Below are 18,495 nucleotides of genomic sequence, written 5' to 3'. Positions count from 1 at the left end.
AAAAAAATTCATGGGTGTTGCACGGATGTATGAAACTTTTCATGAAAAGGAAGTTTAACATTTAATCTGAAAACTCATCACTCAAACTGCAGAAGCAGCAGTCTAGCTAGAGGGATTAAAACTAAAATTGGGGCAGAATTGAGGATGCTCTGAAATATACTTCTCTTCTGGTATTTCTGCTGCTACAAAGTAGGAGAAGCCACAAATGATAACCATATAGTGAACACTGGATTTGCTTGATGCAGACAGTCTGGATAAGATCTTAAGCACAGAAACAGGATTTGTGGACTTGATGTCTGGGGAAGAGAGGAAGGATATATTGCAATTGCCTTAGTGACTTATAAATATGAAAAAAAAAGAAAGATATTTTATTTGCAGAACAAAGCCTGACAATACAATGAAACATTCTATAGTGAATACTGTAATGAAAATCGTACTCAGCATCACTTGATGCCAGCCTGGCACTACAACCAATATTATTGGTGATATCAACGCTGTCCATGAATTCTTAAACTGTGGGGTTTCTTACCACATGTAAATGCTTCACCTTTGTGGTCCAAACCTGACGGTGTCTGGCTGAAGCAGTTCACAAGCTTGCTTAACTGCCAGGCTTCTGATGGGAGAAGAGCTTCCCAAATGTTCAAACGCAAAGTTGAAAGCAAAAGTTAAAGGCAGAGCTTTAAATTGTGTTCACTCCATTTTCCCAAGTGTCAGAACAAGACCCTCTCTCTCAATGCTACCACAGATCTGTTCAACGATGCCATTCCTGTACCCACCAGTGATGCAGCTGGCAATAACACCACCATAAAACATCAAGTACCGATTTCCTTGGGAGTGGTCCAGTTGCAGGTGCTAAGAAGCATTTTGATTCTTGTCTTGGCCTGACAGTCATTTTATCTGTGATCTTATTAAGTGCTAGAAACTTCAAGCTTTCCTATGATAAGGTGAAAACATTTTGGAGTTCAGGAGACAAATATTAAAATTCTTGTCTGTTTCTCACACCCCCTCAGAACTAGATTATGCTTTTTAATATCTTTGGGGTTGGATTTTTTCATTCACATGAGATTTCCCCTTAGGTTTTTACCTAGCCTAAGGACTCCATAATAATGAATATCAAATTAAACTTCTGGCAGCAGCAGGATACGTCTCAGGTAAAGACTAAAAATCTTTTTAAAGTATCATCCATCAATCTCAAAACAAAAAGAAGAAAGAGCATCTCCTGGATGCAAGATATCACAAGTTCACATCACTAGGCTAGACTTCAGAAGAAGGGAAGGAACTAACACCAAGTGTATCCCACATCAAAACACTTGCAGGACTCGCAGGAGATGAAAAAGTCACACGGCAGTTATACAGGAACCCCACCCACTTCCCAGAAGCTGCGAATCTTTGCATTCCTTGCATGCACTTTGTCACTGTCCTCCTCTGAGCCATGAAAAACATAAGTGTAACACATTATGAAATCATGTAGCAGCTGGAAGGCTCGGGGGAGACTCTGGTGCACTCCAGCTCCCTCCCCACTGCATTTTCTGGGTACAGTTTGCTTGTGCAAGGTGCCATGTAAATCTTACAGTATAAAGCAGATGGAAAGATAATGCTTGCCCAAGGCTAGCAAAACTTGGAGCCCTGTCTTCTACCTCCCCAAACAAAAGCAGGTATTTTCTCTGAACCTAAACCACCTGCACAAGAGGGAGGAGTTAAAATAAAAAAAAGGAAGACAGGAACTTTTCAAAGCATGGCTTCTCAGAAGCCACTACCAGCTACAGGGTGGCCCACTTTAACATGCACATAGAAGCTGCTGTCAAAATAATTACAGTTTTTACCTCTCAGTGTTTCAGCTGCTGTTGGAGATTTTTCATTGCATCTTCTACCAGGACAGAAGGAAAGTACTTTTAGTTCGAGTAGAAAATAAAAGTAATATCCAATACCAAAATATGAAGACAAAACCAGTTATTCCCAAAAGACTGCAAGTATTCCAACTACTGAAATGGCCAAAAAGTTAGCAGTTGCTCCAGTTTTTTTAAAAGACTGAGAGGAAGCTGTGGTGCATGACCAAAAGATTAGCTAATCAAACACAAATTGAATGCATTTGGTGAATAGTCTGGTGCCCAAATTTCACATTCCAGCTGGGCAGAGTCTCCGTCCTCTTTCACCCCAGACCTCAGCAGTGCTGCCCAAGCAACAGCAAACCTGGTGCAAAAGTGCATTTAGGAACCACTGAGCCGATTCAGGCTCCAAGAGGGCACAACCAGTTCCAGTGAGCCTTTAGCACCAGGATCATCAGCACTTTGTTTCCACTCCCATTCTGGTTAATCACAAAAGATCATGTATAGGGGTCACAGTGGTGTCTGTCCTGGTTTCATCTGAGAGTTAATTTTCTTCCTAGTGGCTGGAACCATGCCGTGTTTTGGATTTAGTACGAGAATAATATTGATAACACACTGATGTTTTAGTTGTTGCTAAGCAGCCAAGGACTTTTCAGCTTCTCATACTGGCCTGCCAACAAGAAGGTGGGGAGTGCACAAGAAGTTGGGAGGGGACACAGCAGAGACAGCTGATGCCAACTGACCAAAGGGGTATTCCAAATAATATGATACCATGCTCAGCATATAAAGCTGGGGAAAGAAAAAGGAAGGGGAGAACATTCTCATTTATGGTGTCTGTCTTCCCCAGTAACCATTATGAGTGATGGAGCCCAGCTTTCCTGGTGATGGCTGAACACCTGCCTGCCCATGGGAAGGAGTTAATGAATTATTTGGTTTGCCTTGCTTGTGTGTGCGGCTTTTGCTTTACCTGTTAAACTGTCTTTATCTCAACCCACAAGTTTTCTCATTTTTACCTTTTTGATTCTCTCCCCCCATCCCACTGGAGGGGAGTGAGCAAGTGGCTACATCATGTTTAGTCACTGGCTGGGGTTAAATAAAGCCATCAGGCCCAGGCCACTGAAGGACAAGTCAATTAGGGGATGGAAAGCTATCCTTCAGCCTCACATATCTCGACGAATCCCAACATTTTGCTGAAATATCTTCACCTCTCCAGAAATAAACAGAACTATCACACTCTGCCTTTCCAAGCATGTCATAAAAACACCTAGAAGGACAAATCTTTTGCTAGAATTAGTACATCTGACAGAGTAATGCACCTAAATCATCCCCATCAGGTTTTGTCTTCAATTCACTGAGATCCAACCCAGCTATAAGATTGCAATTGCTACCACAAGGCTGAGAGAAGTGAGTCAAATGGGTCAGTTTACTGAGACAACAAACCTATTAAGAGTCCAGGAATGCAAAGAAATTAGATGCACAGCACTCAAACACTATTAGAGTAGCAGTTATTGATACCAGTGAACATTACAGTGAAATATCAAACTAATGCAGGGTGGCGGGAAGGAGGATAAAGCAACGGAGGGAGATGAGAAGGCAGCAGGATCATAGGGTAATTCAGGAGATAAGAAAAACAGATACACCTTTGTAAACCTCAAGCACCACGTGCATTCCCAAGAGATACAGACAATATTCATACTAAGGACTAATTGATATACAATACCACAGGGATTTAATTAATTACCTCTGTTACAGAATTACACTAGGGAGGCAACTATCAATGCAGCAGTTACTGAATATTTCAGGTTGGCATTTTTTTCCTGAACAAAAGAACTCAAATCACCAATTTTTACCAACATCAGTCAAACTGCTGCTCAGGCAGATTCTTCAGTTGTTAGAAAGCTGGAGCACATCTTACTGTATGAGAGCTCCACTGATATGAGGACAGGACATTGAGTGCTGTTTGAGGCACACAGTATCTGGTTCCATGTGGCCAAGTGCCTTAAAATCTCATCCTAAATGAGATTTTCGTCCAGGTGGACGAAAGTAAAACAGGCAGCAAACAACCATAAATTAAAAAAAAAAAGACATACAGATTTATCTGCATTTCAGATAGCTCATCTCTCCTTCTTTATGAATAAAGGCCACTTGAAGACAATGAAAGTGCAACACAGTGACTTGAGTAACACACTTCTAAAAATCTGTTAGTCTTGAAATCAGTCATCACTGACATATCTTAAGCATGCTGAGGCTGAGATGGAACATACAGTACTATTTCTCCTGCTATGTGACTTGCTTCCTATTGAATGCCATTTAAATGGCATATAAAAAGCATATTTACAAGATGTTAGAAGATATCCACAAGACTCAAGTCAATAACCTATTACAGTGAGAAGTTTTTTATAGCCCCGCTGAAGTGAAAGATTATTTAGGGAAAGGAAAAAGAGCAACTGCACAGATTTTCATATAATGTCTTCCTACAAATGGTTAAACTGACATGCTACAGTTTCGAGAGACCCACCACGTGGATCTATTGCAGACCATTAAGTGGACTGACAGGGAGAAAGGTACATACACAGTTCTCAGAAGTGAAGGATGAGGAATACTAATGTAACATTGTTATGATGGAGGTGTATGGAAAGGGACCAAGCAAAAAGGAGGTCAACATCAGGAGTCTAGAATCAGAGTGCTACAAACAAGAGCCATGGGCTGGAGCAGCTGTTCAGAACTTTGCTGTCAGAGATCGTTTGCAGAAGGTCTGTAGTAGTATTAAGGGGAGGAAAGAGATCAGAGTATTTCTGTTACTCCTTCAATGAGGTTACTGACACACACAAAAAAAAAGAAGTATTTATTTTACCCAGTCTTCTGTTTTCACTGTACCTTAACAGTCACCCACTCACACTCAGTTAATACAAAGGCTTAACTGTATCCTTGAACCTCAGAAAGTTACAATAAAACAGGTTTAGGTGGGGAAAAAAGGAGTAAATCTAACCTCAGTCCATGGGTTTATTTGATGTTTGTATATGGCATTCTTATCCCTTACCCCTAGGTCCCCCACCCCCTCCCACACACAATCCTCATCCCTTTGTAAGTCTGATTCAGAGTCCAATAAACTTTGTTGTGAAACTCCCTGTCCCTTAGCCCCTAGTCTTACAAAAATGCCAGTGCTTGCTCAAGACTATGTGCAGGGCAGCTGCTCTACTCACATGACTCCAGTCAAGCATCCGCACCCCATACGCTCTAAATTCTTCTCCCGCGTCTGTACAGGTTTGTGGGCCAGCTGGGTAAGTTTGTTTCTACCAGAACATAGAATAAACATCAGTATCACCTTTGTTGTGAATGTAAGGCAGTTTGTGGATAAATAGTATATTTCTTTCTCACCTAACTATTAGATAGTCTCATTCACACATAAAGCACTTCTTACATGAATCCTGGAGTTGAATGTGTTTTCAGAGCCTGAAAGTATATCAAAACGAACACATGGAAAAAGCTGGCCTACAAAGAGATGCACTATATATATATATATATACACACACAAGAGAGAAAGACATAGACTTGTGTGCATTGAAATATGTTTGTAATCCAAACTGTCCCAGAAAAACACAAGGACACAAACCTGAAGACAAATGCAGTCATCCCCTCCCCAATAAAGCCAAAAGCAGGTCCTCTAAAATTAATTGATCATAGGTACAAAAAAAAATAAATCTTTAAGTAATTAAGATTTGCAGTTGGTGAAATGTCATACATTCAATGTGCTCTGTGTCCAGCAGCAGTCTTTGAATGTGGGTAAATTCTCAAACACATGATTTTTCTCCCCTCCCTCTGCATTGAATAACTTTTTAACATAATGCAGTAATTTGTATTCATTAGTATTTTTTGTTCCAATCAAACATCAATTCAAGAAGCCAAAATCATTGCCTCTACCCGATCAGACACACAGAGATTCCAAATATATCTGCTGCTTCTGCTAGGAGTGCTTCAGGGCACTCTTGAAAGACCCCATACTCCTCCAGGTAGCAAACAGAAGAAAGAGCCTACTTTGAAAGCCCAGTGACCCCAGAAGAATTACTAAAAAACACAGCTCAGTTACGACTGAACAATCCCAGCTACCTTTACTCCTGTCACCTTACCGATTCGGAAATAGCAGACTGCCTTACCCCTTTCATGAAGCCTGACTAGCACAGCCTCAGACCAGATGGTCTGGTGACAGGGCAGTCCAGTAGTACTAGGAGAAAGTAATCCAAACAATAAAATCATGCATTCTCAGCAAGGGAATAAAAAAAGTTGCCTTTCTTCCGAAAGGGACCTACAACCAAGAATTTTACTCTCTAGAGAAAGACGAGCAGTGAGATTTTAAATGGGCTCCTGAGCATCACAGAAGTGCTCAGGAGTCTACAAAAAAAGTCACCCAGCTTTCAATATTAGTGGATCATAACGAGACTGTATGATTCTTTCCTGGCATGGAAACAACCGGGAGAAGATTAAAAGAAAAAAGCCCCCACAAAGAAAAAACTCGCTTAAGTATTACGGTTAAAAATGCCATGAAAAAGAGGAAAGGCGATACACATTGTAATCGGCCTTTATTCTGTGACTTGTTGTGGATAAAGGACCATCTGGTCACGTAGTCACCAATGCATTCACGTCCACTCCTGCTCCATGAAACCCAGGCTGATGTGACTGCCAGCATGAAGTCACTGAAAACAACTTAACCCCCTGCTCTCTATTAATCTGGTCTTCATCTACCTTCACCCCTGTTAGTTTGAACGGGAGAAAACAGGGCTTGCGTGCATCAGTGGGCAGAGCTGAACACAACAGATTTCCATGGCAACGAGATACAGCCCCAGCGAAGGAGGCCTGTTAACAGCTGTGAGGCGATGTGCTCAGCAGAAACAGATTTTTTCTATCAGACAGCCAGAGATAGCAGCTCATGTTCATACGCAAATGTGCAAGGAAGCTAATTCTTGGCCTTGTACAACCTCAATGAATTCAGCCAGAGCTACACCAACGTAGACCACAGCAAGACAGAGACCGGCATTTGGTGTTAGTAGGAAAAATAAATATGCATTATGGAGAGACACTCTACTTTCAAAAACGAAGTCAGAGTACTCCTAAGACATTCCTCATTAACTAAATATTTATTGCCAAACTTCAAGAAAACCCAGCACTAGTATGAAAGGGAAAGTGTATCATGCACAGGTTTGTGCAGACTGCACCATCACCTACTGCCCGTGCTTTTACCTCCAACAAGTGCACATTTCTACACAAGCTCAACCTCTTACCAATAATCCTGCTGTATTTGGAAAGGGAGAGAGCTATCATAATCCCAAATTCTCCACTGAGGGAGTGAATCATTTGGCCCTTTAGGCTCCTTTCCATTAAAACACAGTTACCAACACTTTCCAACACAAAGATATTTTATGTACTCATTGGTATCCTCTAAACTCAACTTTGCTCATAACAGGCTGCTAAGTCTTCTGGCCATAATCATGACAAGCTTTCCCATCATATGTAAGAACACAGTCTCCAAATACACTCAATTCAATAGGACAAGTCTTGATTTATAAAATTAAGAGCATTTACAAGGCTTTGCAGGACCAGAGCCCCAGCTAGGAAGAGCTGAGGCCATTAGCAAACTTTTCCAAGTCAAGCAGAAAAACAGCAACTGTCTTGCTTACAGTGTATGCTCTGCTGGAAATGTACAAAAAGCCATTTATATCAAGCATAAGAAAAATATGTCATGTACAGTTTATAAAAATATCTGTAACAAACTAAGAACTATGCCAGAATAGAGAATAGAAGGAGGAAAGAAAGAGTCATTACTTGGGCTGTTTTGTAGACCAGACCAGAAACAGCCTCATCCTTCTGAAGTTTTACTTAAGCCCTATAACTTTTCCTGACACTGTAAGAGGTTGAACTCAAAACAACTTAGAAGTAAGACTCAAGGCAGGCTCTACAAGCACAAGTCTTCATTTTTTATCATGAGATAAGGCTGTAAAGCTACCAAACACCTGATTTTAATAAACAATCCCCAGTTACATACAAACATCAGGGCTGACCCTGTGACAAGCTCATCCTTGTTCAGAGTACTGCTCATCAGAGGGATGGTGATTACCACCTAGCTACGATGTTTTAAGTCAATGGCTTCCCAACTGCAACGCACATGAGCCGCAAGGCTGCTTGCTTTACTTGAAAAGAGCGGTACCTTGTATTGCTATTATTTATACAGATATGGTAATTAAAAATTGCACTGTAATGCATTTGATAATAGTCTTATTGTTCCTGCAAACTGAGCTGCTCCAGTTCAACATGATATCACAGCTAAATAATAATATGCATTTATACATTTTTTTTAAAACCTTTCTGGCGGTATATGAACACCACAGGTATTTCCAGCACATCTCAGAGCAAACACCCTCCCCCTAAATTAAAAGCTTATTCCATGTTCCCATGGAGCACACTCTCTGATGCCTAAGCAAGCACTGCGCTGACACTGAACCCAGACTCCAGAGTGACACACAAGGATAACCCACAGCAGCACACACAGATACCATTCCACAGGTGTACTTACTGCAGACCTGTTTACATTAAATATAACTGAAGGGCATTAGCAGGGCTGGCTGACAGCGCTAGAGCAGTGGTCACAGGAAACCAGTAAGGCATGCTTCTTAAACATTTAGAGCTTTAATGAAAAGCAACAATGAGGAAACACCACGGCTATAAAAGAAGCAAGATTACAGTCTAGCCACCACAATGTACACCATCCCATCTTGTGGCAAGTAACCCAGGGGTTCAATAGAAAGCCCCCTCAGCCTTCCGGTGTCAGGAAGGCCTCTGGAAGTCAGACAAACCCCACTTTACTCGCCCTCCAAGGCAGCGGACTTGCCAAGTGCACACCTGAACCAGCTTGGGGCTCACCTACCTGCTTCAGGAGGAACTTATCCTCTGCGTTGATCTTGAGGGAGACAGCCAGGTGGATGGCGGAGAGCACCACCCCACTGATGACCGCAGCCCTCATCCGCACCGGCAGCAGCGTGTAGATGCTGTAGATAAAGAAGACGGTCCACCAGATGCCCTCTGAGGCACTCCTGGGCCACACCAGCAGAACCCCTACCACTTGCACTGCCAGGATCACCAGGATGACAGAGTAGCATGCCAACCACATATGATCCTGGTGGAAGTCGTTGCGGTTGCACACCATGCACAGCACCACCATCAGCAAGATGGCCAGGGAGAGCACCACGACGTAGGATACCTCATAGTGGCCGTGCACAGCATGGAAGATCAGCATGACCACGCAGACCAGCACCAAAACGGCCATGAGCATGGTGAGGCTGCTCTGGTTGAGTCGGAAGAAGTAGCGCTGATAGAGGCGCTCCAGTTTCTCCGACTGGAACTTCTTGGACCTGAAGATTTGCAGCAGGCTGCTGCAACAGCTGCCCATGGAGAAGGCTGCCTCAGAGTCCCCCTCGTCCCCGTCCTCGTCCTCCAGCTCCTCAATCTTGGCCTGGATGCGTTTTTCCTCCAGCCCCAGCTCCACAGACCGGGGCCGTACCTCCCCCTGCTCCCCAAGCTGCCGTGGGCTGGCATTGTTGGGGGCAGCAGGGGAATCACTGCCAGGCGGGTGGCGGGACCAGTGACGTTGGCTGTCGTCACTGTGCTCCTGCCAGGCGGATTTGGACCTAAAGCTCATCATCCTGCGGCCACTCTCCCCGCGGCTCCGGCTTGCCTGGGGCTCGTAGTCTTCCTCACTCCTCCACCTGCTCGACATGCGGGAGGCCTTCTTGCCCGAGGACCTGTTGGGAGGCGGCGGGTAGGAGTAGCCATTGGCCCGGGCTTCTGCTTCACCCCAGGCTGAGCGGTGCTGCTCGGTGCCTGCCCAGGGTGCTGGGCTGCCGAAGCCCGGGGGGCTGATGCTGTTGGACCGGGACATGCCCTGAGAGGAGGCAGAGGGTGAGAGGACAACTGCCAGGCAGAGGTGGGGGCTCCCCCACCACAGGGGATGATCGGCTAGGAGAAAACCCCAAAAGACAGCAGAGGAAGAAGAAAAAAGGAAAAACAAAAAAAAAAAAAAAGGGGGGGGGGGCCAAGACCCGCAAACGTCCCCAAAGTCTCCGGAGCTGCCAGGCGTCCCCCAGAGCCGTGGTCTCCCGGAGGGACCCTCAGGGCAGCGCGGTAGGGGCGGGCGCCATCGCCAGCCCCAGCGCTCCAACACCCCCGAGCGAGCTCGGCGCCGCGGGGGCCGGGACGCCCCCGCCTCAAGGCCGCGCACCCTCAGCCGAGCCGCGGGGGCTCCGCGCGCCGCGGAGGAGCCGCATCGCAGCGCGCCGCACCGGCCCGGCACCCGCCGCTGGGGCCGAGCGGGCAGCGGCACCGGCCGCCCCCCAAGGAGGCGGGCGGCTTCACCGCGGGCCGGTGGGCGGGGAGGGCACGGAGGCTCAGGCTCGCAGGGCCGCGGCAGCTGGTGGCGGCGGGAGCATCCCCTGCCGGGGGGTCTCTGGGCGCGGCGGGGGGGCTGCCTGAGGCAGGCCGGGCTGCGGCAGCGGTGCCCCTGCCTCTGCTCGCTTCCCAGCGGCGGAGCCCCGGCGGCAAGACAGGGCCGGCGGCAGCCGCACTGCTCATGCACACGGCAGCCGCCGCGCCGGCTGCCGCTCCCGCTAAGCCGCGGTGCCTTCGGCGGCGGGAGCGCCTCTTCCACGGGTACCGGGGAAGGGGAAAAACGAGCAAATCTGAAGGGAAAGGAAAAAAAGAAAAAAAAAAAAAAAGGAAAGAAAACAAAAAGAAAGAAAAAAAAGGCGGGGGCTCGGCGCTCCCTCCCCTGCGCTGTCAGAGGAGCGGAGCGGCAGCGGCGTCGGCGCGGGGCTATGGCAGCAGCAGCCCCACGCGCCTCTGTCAGGCACGGCGGCAGCGGCCCGCCCCGGCCCCGCGCCTCTTTGTACTCCCCATTCAACCGGGCGCCGGCCGCGCCGGCCCCCACGCCCGCCCCCTTCCGGCCCCCATTGGCGCGGCCGCCGCCGCCGCCCGCCGCGATTGGGCGCCGCCGCCAGCGGGCTCCCCAATGCACGAGGCCGAGGGGCGGGCCGCCGGGCGAGTGGCCGTTAACTCCTTCGGCGCCCCGCGCGCCGCGCCGGCCGTTGGCGCCTCGCGAGGGCGCTCCCTGAGGCGCCGCTCCCGCCGCCTGTCTGGGGTGCCCCCGGGGCAGCGCCCGGACCGCCCGTCACACCCAGCCGGAGCCGGGGGATCAACCAGTCGCCACCGCAACAGGAGGCAGACGGGGTTATCTCCGCGTTCTGCCTCATGTTCAAGGCTGCGGGCTCCTCTGCGGTAGTTTTCCCTGGAGTAAAAAGGGGAAAGGGAAGCTGTCTCCTGTTCAAGGTGACAGGAACACTGAAACACTGGTGAACAGAGGAAGGTAAAGCCCCAAAGAAACGTCTCCCAACCACAGTACTTATTAACAGACCTACTACCAACACAGCAATCAAGGCTAAAATGTGAATAAAGGCACCCCTAAACTGCAGCCTACATTTTCATCTGACAACATCGTGACAGTCTTACTGGAGGCTATGTTCTCTACCCTGGTTAGCCAGACTGGTCCAGAGGCATGGGGAGGATTCCACAGCAGTTCCAAACATGTTCCAAACACCAAACTTTTCTACAATGCTCTTTCAAACAACCCACTCTTTCTGCAGTGAAGTTAGCCAATTAACAATTGACAATGTCTTGAAGGTAAGCACCATATGTACTAAGAATATTATCACTTGATGTTCTGTATCATGTTTTATTAAAAACTGTGAAATCAGATAACTGCTTAGCTTACATAGCTGAAACTGACAATTGTCTAGATGCTTGTCCAAACATCGAAAAATCCCTGCTTACAAGTAGCCTGAAATATCAAGGCACAGCAATAATGTAAGGTTTGTAGAGAGATAGCATGGGTGGATACAGTTGGAAAAAAGAGATAACCTTCCAAACACAAGCCCTTCATGTGTCCTTTACATTTGCAAGTAACTCCACAAACTACAGCAATTTAGGTCTTTCTACATTTCACTGAAGGTTTGTAAAATCGTGGGCTGAATTTTCAGCAGCTTTCATGGAGCATCCTTTACTCACCAGGAATATACAGTTCAAGATTTTCACTAAAAAAATGCATGCAACAATTCCAGCAGCGCTCAGTTATATGGCATTTTCCTGCTAGATGCTATACACTCCAGCTGATCAAGACTGCCATCGCAGTTCCTTTTCCTGGAGGAGACATTTTCATATATAAATACAACTGTCTTTCAGATGGAATTTATCTTTTCTTGGGATATTATACAACGCTGCCACTATCCATACACTAGAGTAGAACAAAACTCAAGAATTCCATGATTGGTTAGTCTGGCTGTTTTGTACACAAAGGACCATTCTGGAGTTCTCTCAAAGCCAGCAGAAAAAGATCTCAGCTTTTCACAGAAATGTGCAACCATAAAATCAAGTAAAAGGAGAAACATGACCCACAACAACTTAATGTTTAAAATTAATTCTGCTTCACAAAAAATTACTAAGTAGGTTTGTATAAGAGCCAGGCACGTTGCAGATCCAACACCGACATCTTGCTACATTTAGTTCTGGGTACCAACAAAGCATTGCTCAGGTAACAGGCCAAATAATTTTAAGGTTATGTTTCACCACTGGAACCAAGTCAGGTCTTACTTAGCAAGGCGGGATTTCACTATACAATAAGCTATAGTCCCTTCTCCAGAAAGTTTACATATGCAAGTCCCAGACACCACTACTTTCAATTCTAGAGTATTAGTCATGTTTCTGTTCACCATGACATTTTTACATATGAATAGTTTCGCTTTTTCTAATGTCACAATAATTGATGCTGAAGCTGAAGACATCAGAGTTGAGTGGTTGTTGTTTTTTTTGGTTTTGTTTTGTTTGTTTGTTTTAATCCTTAGCCAGAGGGGGGAAAAAGCTTTGCTCTTGCTACAGAGGGAATCAAGTATTCAACCAGAAGTCTGTAACTTTAAAAACAGGTAAGTAAATATGAGGTGGCAAGTTTAAAGAAAGGTAAAGGAGCAGTTAGAAGAGGTTGTTCAAGAAATCCGTGACTTGTGAAAACAATAAGGATGCTGTATTAGAAGCAAAGAGTAGTGCCAAGTAATTGGGCACTTCACGCAATAAAGACATAGAAAGCTATGACAATGTAATATTCCACACAGATACTAAAAATCTTAAAACTAATGCCTACTTTTAGGTGATCATATTACTGGATCTTTTATCTCAGAACTGTAGTAGAAGAAAGATAACTAGTAGGATATTGTAATATTAAGGGTACAGATTATAATATGAACAGTTTACCTACAGCTTTCGTTCTAACATGCAGTTGTTTCAAGCCCTGGCTTCTTGTTTCTAATTCAGTAACCTGATTATAAACAGCAGATGAGGACCTATGTTTGGTCTCACCCAAAAGAGTTATGCAACAAAACAACATCCCCTGGATGGCTGTAAAGTAACTTTAAAATGTCCAACATTTATTATAAGACCATTCAGGCAATCATTCTCTGTTAATACATTATACACTGATAAGTTACATTTTCCTTTGGTGTCTTGGTCTAGTCAGTTTCTGAAGACTGACTGTAAAAGTGAGAAGCCTCTATATCTCAGTCTCAACTTGGCTATTTACAAATTATGACCTTAATTAACTCAAGTATTCTCTGCATTCTAATCTGCAAAATGAGAATATTTATTTGCTCTGCTAATAGAGATCAACGAACACAAATATCACATGACTGTGTAGTGCCAAAACAGAGACATTTACTATCCCTTATCTACAAAGGCTGATGTTCCACCTTCCACCCTAGCCTAGCCTTCCCAAATTCTATTTGCCCAATCATAAAAGCTATTCCTTTTTGGAGGGAACAAAACTCCCTTAGGAACCCTGCCTCTCTGGGCTTCTCTCTTTTCCAAAAAGTGTTTCTTTAGTTAAAATAATAACTAAATGGAAGATTTAGAGAACGCTAGCACAAAATGACTAGAATGATATCACCTCTGCAAGATCCTTCTGGAAGCCATGAAAGAATCAAGAAGTATGATCAGAGAGCTAAGTGAAGCACAGACCTGAAGTTCTTCAACACATAAACAGTTCACATAAATTCTGACTTCAGATGTGGCCTCATAAACCTCTATCAAAACATTTTTACTCTATTGTTATTACAACAGGTGCAGCAGACAAATATTAGCATTCTTTGCATTATTTACCTAAAATGGGGAATAACATCTAGACGGTGACCTCAGAACACCAGCTATCTTTGCATAGTCCAAAGCAGCCCTCTGAAACCCAGCGCTAATAAGAGAATTCAACACGGAGTCATGAAATACTGAAACTGAACAGGCAGCTATTATCTAGTCTCTTTTTTCCCCCCTCCATAATCTGATGATTCAGAAAGAATGGAACCAAAAGTGAATAGAAAACTCTCAAAACACAAACCCACAGTCACTTAAAAAATAAAACCAAAAAAAACAACCCAAAACAACTTGTCTCATGAATGACTTTTAGGTTTCCTAGGGGTACAAAGAAGCCTAGTAAGAGAAGGTACTTATTGAATCAGATTTGTCGGCTTTTTCACAGCAGCATCCACATTTCACCCCAAACACAAAACTAAAAATATTTGCATTTCTATGCTGTTTAGGACAAGCTAGAGCTGGGACACAGACCTGCAACACATGCATATATGCAATACACAAAGATTGCACCATAAAATCCACCATAACACAAATAATTCAGGTAGTCATTCACAGGGATTTCACAAAATCCTGACATTAAGAAAAAAAGTAGACAAGGATCCCAATTCTTTACAAAGACTGCTAACTCACCTATGGATAATAGCAGAGCAATGTCAGCATGACTGAAATATTTGTCTCAAGCGGACTCCTGTAGCCAGTATGAAACTCAGAGCAGAACAATTATGCTTTTGTCATGTAAGCTATACAGTGTTAAGTTAGTTTATAAAATACCTTTACACACACTGAAGTGAGTCTCAGTCTAAAGTTCCAATTGCAAAATCACTTTTCTGCAGTACAAGCACAAATAATTAAGGTCACACGTGTCTAAAATGGAAGTGTGTGATAGGCCTTGTCACTATAGCACTAAGCACACCAGCAACTCCTGGACTTCCACTACCAGGAAGCCTAGCTTCAGTCACCTGAAAACAGAGCCCAGTGACAGGTGATTCTGCCCATCGAATTTACACTGGTTAAAAACAAATAAACAACAACGATAAGAAAAAGGTGAAAAAGACACCCACACACCAAAAAACCCATCATAAAGCACAACCCAGATTGATACCGTTATAATTACATAAGGAACCACAAAAGGGTCCATGACAAAGTGCTATGCTGTGCACAAGATTAGCAAAACTTATGTCTCAAATGTTTTCACCTTGTTTTCTGTGTTGACCCCCATCCTTGCTTACTCTGACATGAGATTAACACATGCTGTAGGTGCTCTGAAGCCAAGCACAGATACAAGCTGTAGGAATTCGTCATTCTTGCGAATTTCTCCAAGACTTCTACCCTTCTTCCAGATCTGACTAGTACTTTTTACTGACTGTAGTTCCAGTCAAGAACGGGTAAATGGGCCAGAAAAAAAACATATTGTCTACCTTGTTTTCATGAGAAAGCCATGCTTGAATAAAAATATGCAAAACCAGACATTTTTTATTGAAAAGTAATTCTGAATTACACAACTTCAATGGGCAGATAACAATACATTGTACAGTACATTTATTCTGAATAACTCATGTAACAGGATTCCAATGATAGTTTATTATGAAAACTACTATCAGTTTAAAACATGTAACTGACAATAAATAAATAATATTATTTTTAACACCAGTGGTACAGAGTAGTTCTACATCTTTCCACCAGCAATGTATGTAGTCAAAATCTGGCAAGCTATGGCCTGATCTGCAGTCATGTATCACCAGTGGAGCACACAAGCCCATGAATGCTTTTGTCTGCCCCATGTTTGTACACACCTGTATGCTTAGAGCAGATTTCCACATATCCTTTGACAATACTTTTTGAAGAATAATTCCATTACCTTCAGATTGCACCGTTTACTTCTGGTAGGGCTTTGACAATATCAACTGTTAATTTCCAGTCTCATGTAATAAACTAAACAGCATGTCCTACTTTCAATTTCACTTCAGGTTTCCTTGCTGATGCATACTATTCCAGTTTGCTAACTTCAAAACAGTTAAAGTGCTTTCTTTACTTAACTTAAATTTCACCAAAAAGCTGTGTAAGGAAACACATTTACTACTCAAACCAGTAACTTTCCCAGAAGTAGTTCATACACAGGAACAGAGGACTAAAGTAGAGCACCTAAGCCGGTGCATCCCATTCCCCATAAACATGCAATAAACACCTGGTAGAGAATGGAAGGGATTTCATGTCATCAGCACACATGACAAAACATTGCAGCATTTCCATTAAGTGCTGTTATCCTGCCAAAAACAAGAAACAACCAACCAAAAAACACTTCCTACCATCCCTCCCGCCCCCTCAAAAAAATCCAAAACAAACCAACCAAACCACAAAAAACCCCAAACAAACAAAAAACAAACAAACAAACAAACAACCAACAACAAAAACCCCCAGAAGATACTGGACACCAAAGGAAAAAAGGAAGAAAGTTTCATCTTTTGTTAAGTCCCAAATATTCTTTGGGAAGCACAATGGTAGCTCTGTATCCTCTAGTAACTCTCCTCTTCTTCTATCTCATCCTTTTATTGACTGTAATTTAGTAGAGAAGACCAGCACTCAGTATCTTTTTCTTATCCAGTAAGTGAAGAGGTATTTTACCTGAAGAAATCTTTAACTAAAAGGCAAACTGAATTCATAAAAGTGATCTAGTGTTGGGCTGACTGGAAGGCCCTCCACGTCCTACATCCTCTCCACAACTGAATTTTTCCATAGGGATGCTTGATGCAGAAAAAAACAAGAGCTGACCTTTAAATTGATATCAACTTAAAACTAGTTTTAAAGAAGATACCTGAAATGGCATTTTTTTTTTTTCAGATTATCACTGTTTTTAGAGCGAGACTAACCCACTGTAGTGTCCAAGAGGCTGAATGTAGATTACACAGCAAATATGGCTCTGCAAATTCCAGGGTTCGAATTAGAAAATGTCAGTATTAGAGTTTTTAATGTACACTTGTTGCAAGTGATATTTATACATTGTGAGTATAATGTCTAACGGTGCCTAAATGACAGCTACAGATGGTTTGCAGAAGATTGTGCAGACTGTCTGAAGCAAGAGTGAAAAAGACAGGACAAAATGCAATGCTGTGTTCACAATTTGGCTCAATAAGCTTCTGCAAAAACTTCCACTAATGTATTTCCCAGTAATAACATCCTCCTGTAGTACCAAGTAATGCAAAACTTGTATGTACAAATTATAAAGAATTAATTTACAGAGAGGCAGTTTGTGACAAAATCTGTACAAGTATAGCTAGATATGGAAGTGTTTCTAAATATTGTGTGTTTTGCTTTTATAGTGGGAGATTGAAATAATATGCATCTACATAAAACCCTTGACAAATTACTATATAATATTGACAGTAACACATCTTTCCCTAATATTAGCAGATTATCAAAGTCAGCACATCAAAGAAAAAAACACCTCTGACAATACTAATGCCCTTGTAAACACGTAAAAGGGCTTTAGGATCTTTCACATCTGTAAAGGGAAGTACTAGTCTGGAAATCAGTGATCAAAAGTATTAAGAGAGTTCCAAATTATCTATCCACATTTTTAATTCCAATCACTTCAAGGTAGCCCTAAAAACCACAGCAGAAGCTTTATTAATTCTCTCACTACAATATTAGAAGCCTTCTGGCAATTATTGAAGAGTATTTGTTTAGGAGATGGGAAGCAGAATTTAAAAGCCACAATATTGAATGGAAGTTCCAGGAAGTCAGGTGGCTTGAATCAGTCAGTCAATCCCAACTCTAGAAATGCTCGGTCCATACCAAGTGAAACTGAATCACACAGATGTTCACACCTTTGTATTGTACATTCAGCACACGAGCACCGATCTTTTCCTCACGTCTTATATCAAGAACTGCCAATGCTTTAAGATGTGCTTGAAATACTATTTTGAAATTAATTTGCTTACAAACACAGAATCCTTATGCTTTTCAGACTTTTAAATGTTACTCTAGGAAACTAAAAGTGTTTCCACACATACTGTTTTCAAAACAGGAAGAGGAAATACAACTAATAATAGTTCTTCTAAGGCACAAATGGAGCTCAGCACCACTCTTCACGGTGTAACATTTCAAAGAGGAGTTTTTAATTACATAGTAGCGCTATATCACAGCTATCATGCGTAGGACATGTGCTGATGCTGAGGATGACATTACTTCATCCCATTTGCAATCAAACAAAAAAATCACTGTAGTTGTGCAATCTTATGACAAGCATATGCCTAGAATAACAGCACTCACTCTGCACTCTGCAGCAACTACTCAGTTCCCATTAGAAAATTATAACTTATTGTTTACAAGCATTAATGGCATCTAGACATGGTATTTAAATCTCTCTTAGGAAGTGTTAAAAATGCTAAGAACGTTGCCGTGGTAGCAGACATATTATATTTAGTAAATGAACTCTGAAGTATTC

General features: G+C 43.2%; 1 protein-coding gene across 2 annotated transcripts in view; it reads right to left on the bottom strand.

The window, feature by feature from the left end:
* The window catches only part of ADCY5 (adenylate cyclase 5), a 209,893-nt gene extending 199,987 nt beyond the window's left edge, over nt 1-9,906 (bottom strand). Inside the window, exons 1-2 of one of the 2 annotated variants that reach the window (XM_021300981.2) lie at nt 8,743-9,906; nt 5,030-5,119 (exon numbers count right to left, since the gene is read on the bottom strand). In XM_021300981.2, the coding sequence (XP_021156656.2) occupies nt 5,030-5,119; nt 8,743-9,753 (1,101 nt within the window). In that variant the 5' untranslated portion in view covers nt 9,754-9,906. The remainder of the gene's footprint in view (nt 1-5,029; nt 5,120-8,742) is intronic. The other variant, XM_005512322.4, reaches the window with a different exon arrangement.
* Nucleotides 9,907-18,495: the final 8,589 nt, after the last annotated feature.

Source organism: Columba livia, chromosome 7 (assembly GCF_036013475.1).
Source record: "Columba livia isolate bColLiv1 breed racing homer chromosome 7, bColLiv1.pat.W.v2, whole genome shotgun sequence".
In the NCBI taxonomy this organism is placed as follows: domain Eukaryota; kingdom Metazoa; phylum Chordata; class Aves; order Columbiformes; family Columbidae; genus Columba; species Columba livia.
Note: the sequence above shows the minus strand (reverse complement) of the source record. Positions and strands in the feature narration are given on the sequence as shown.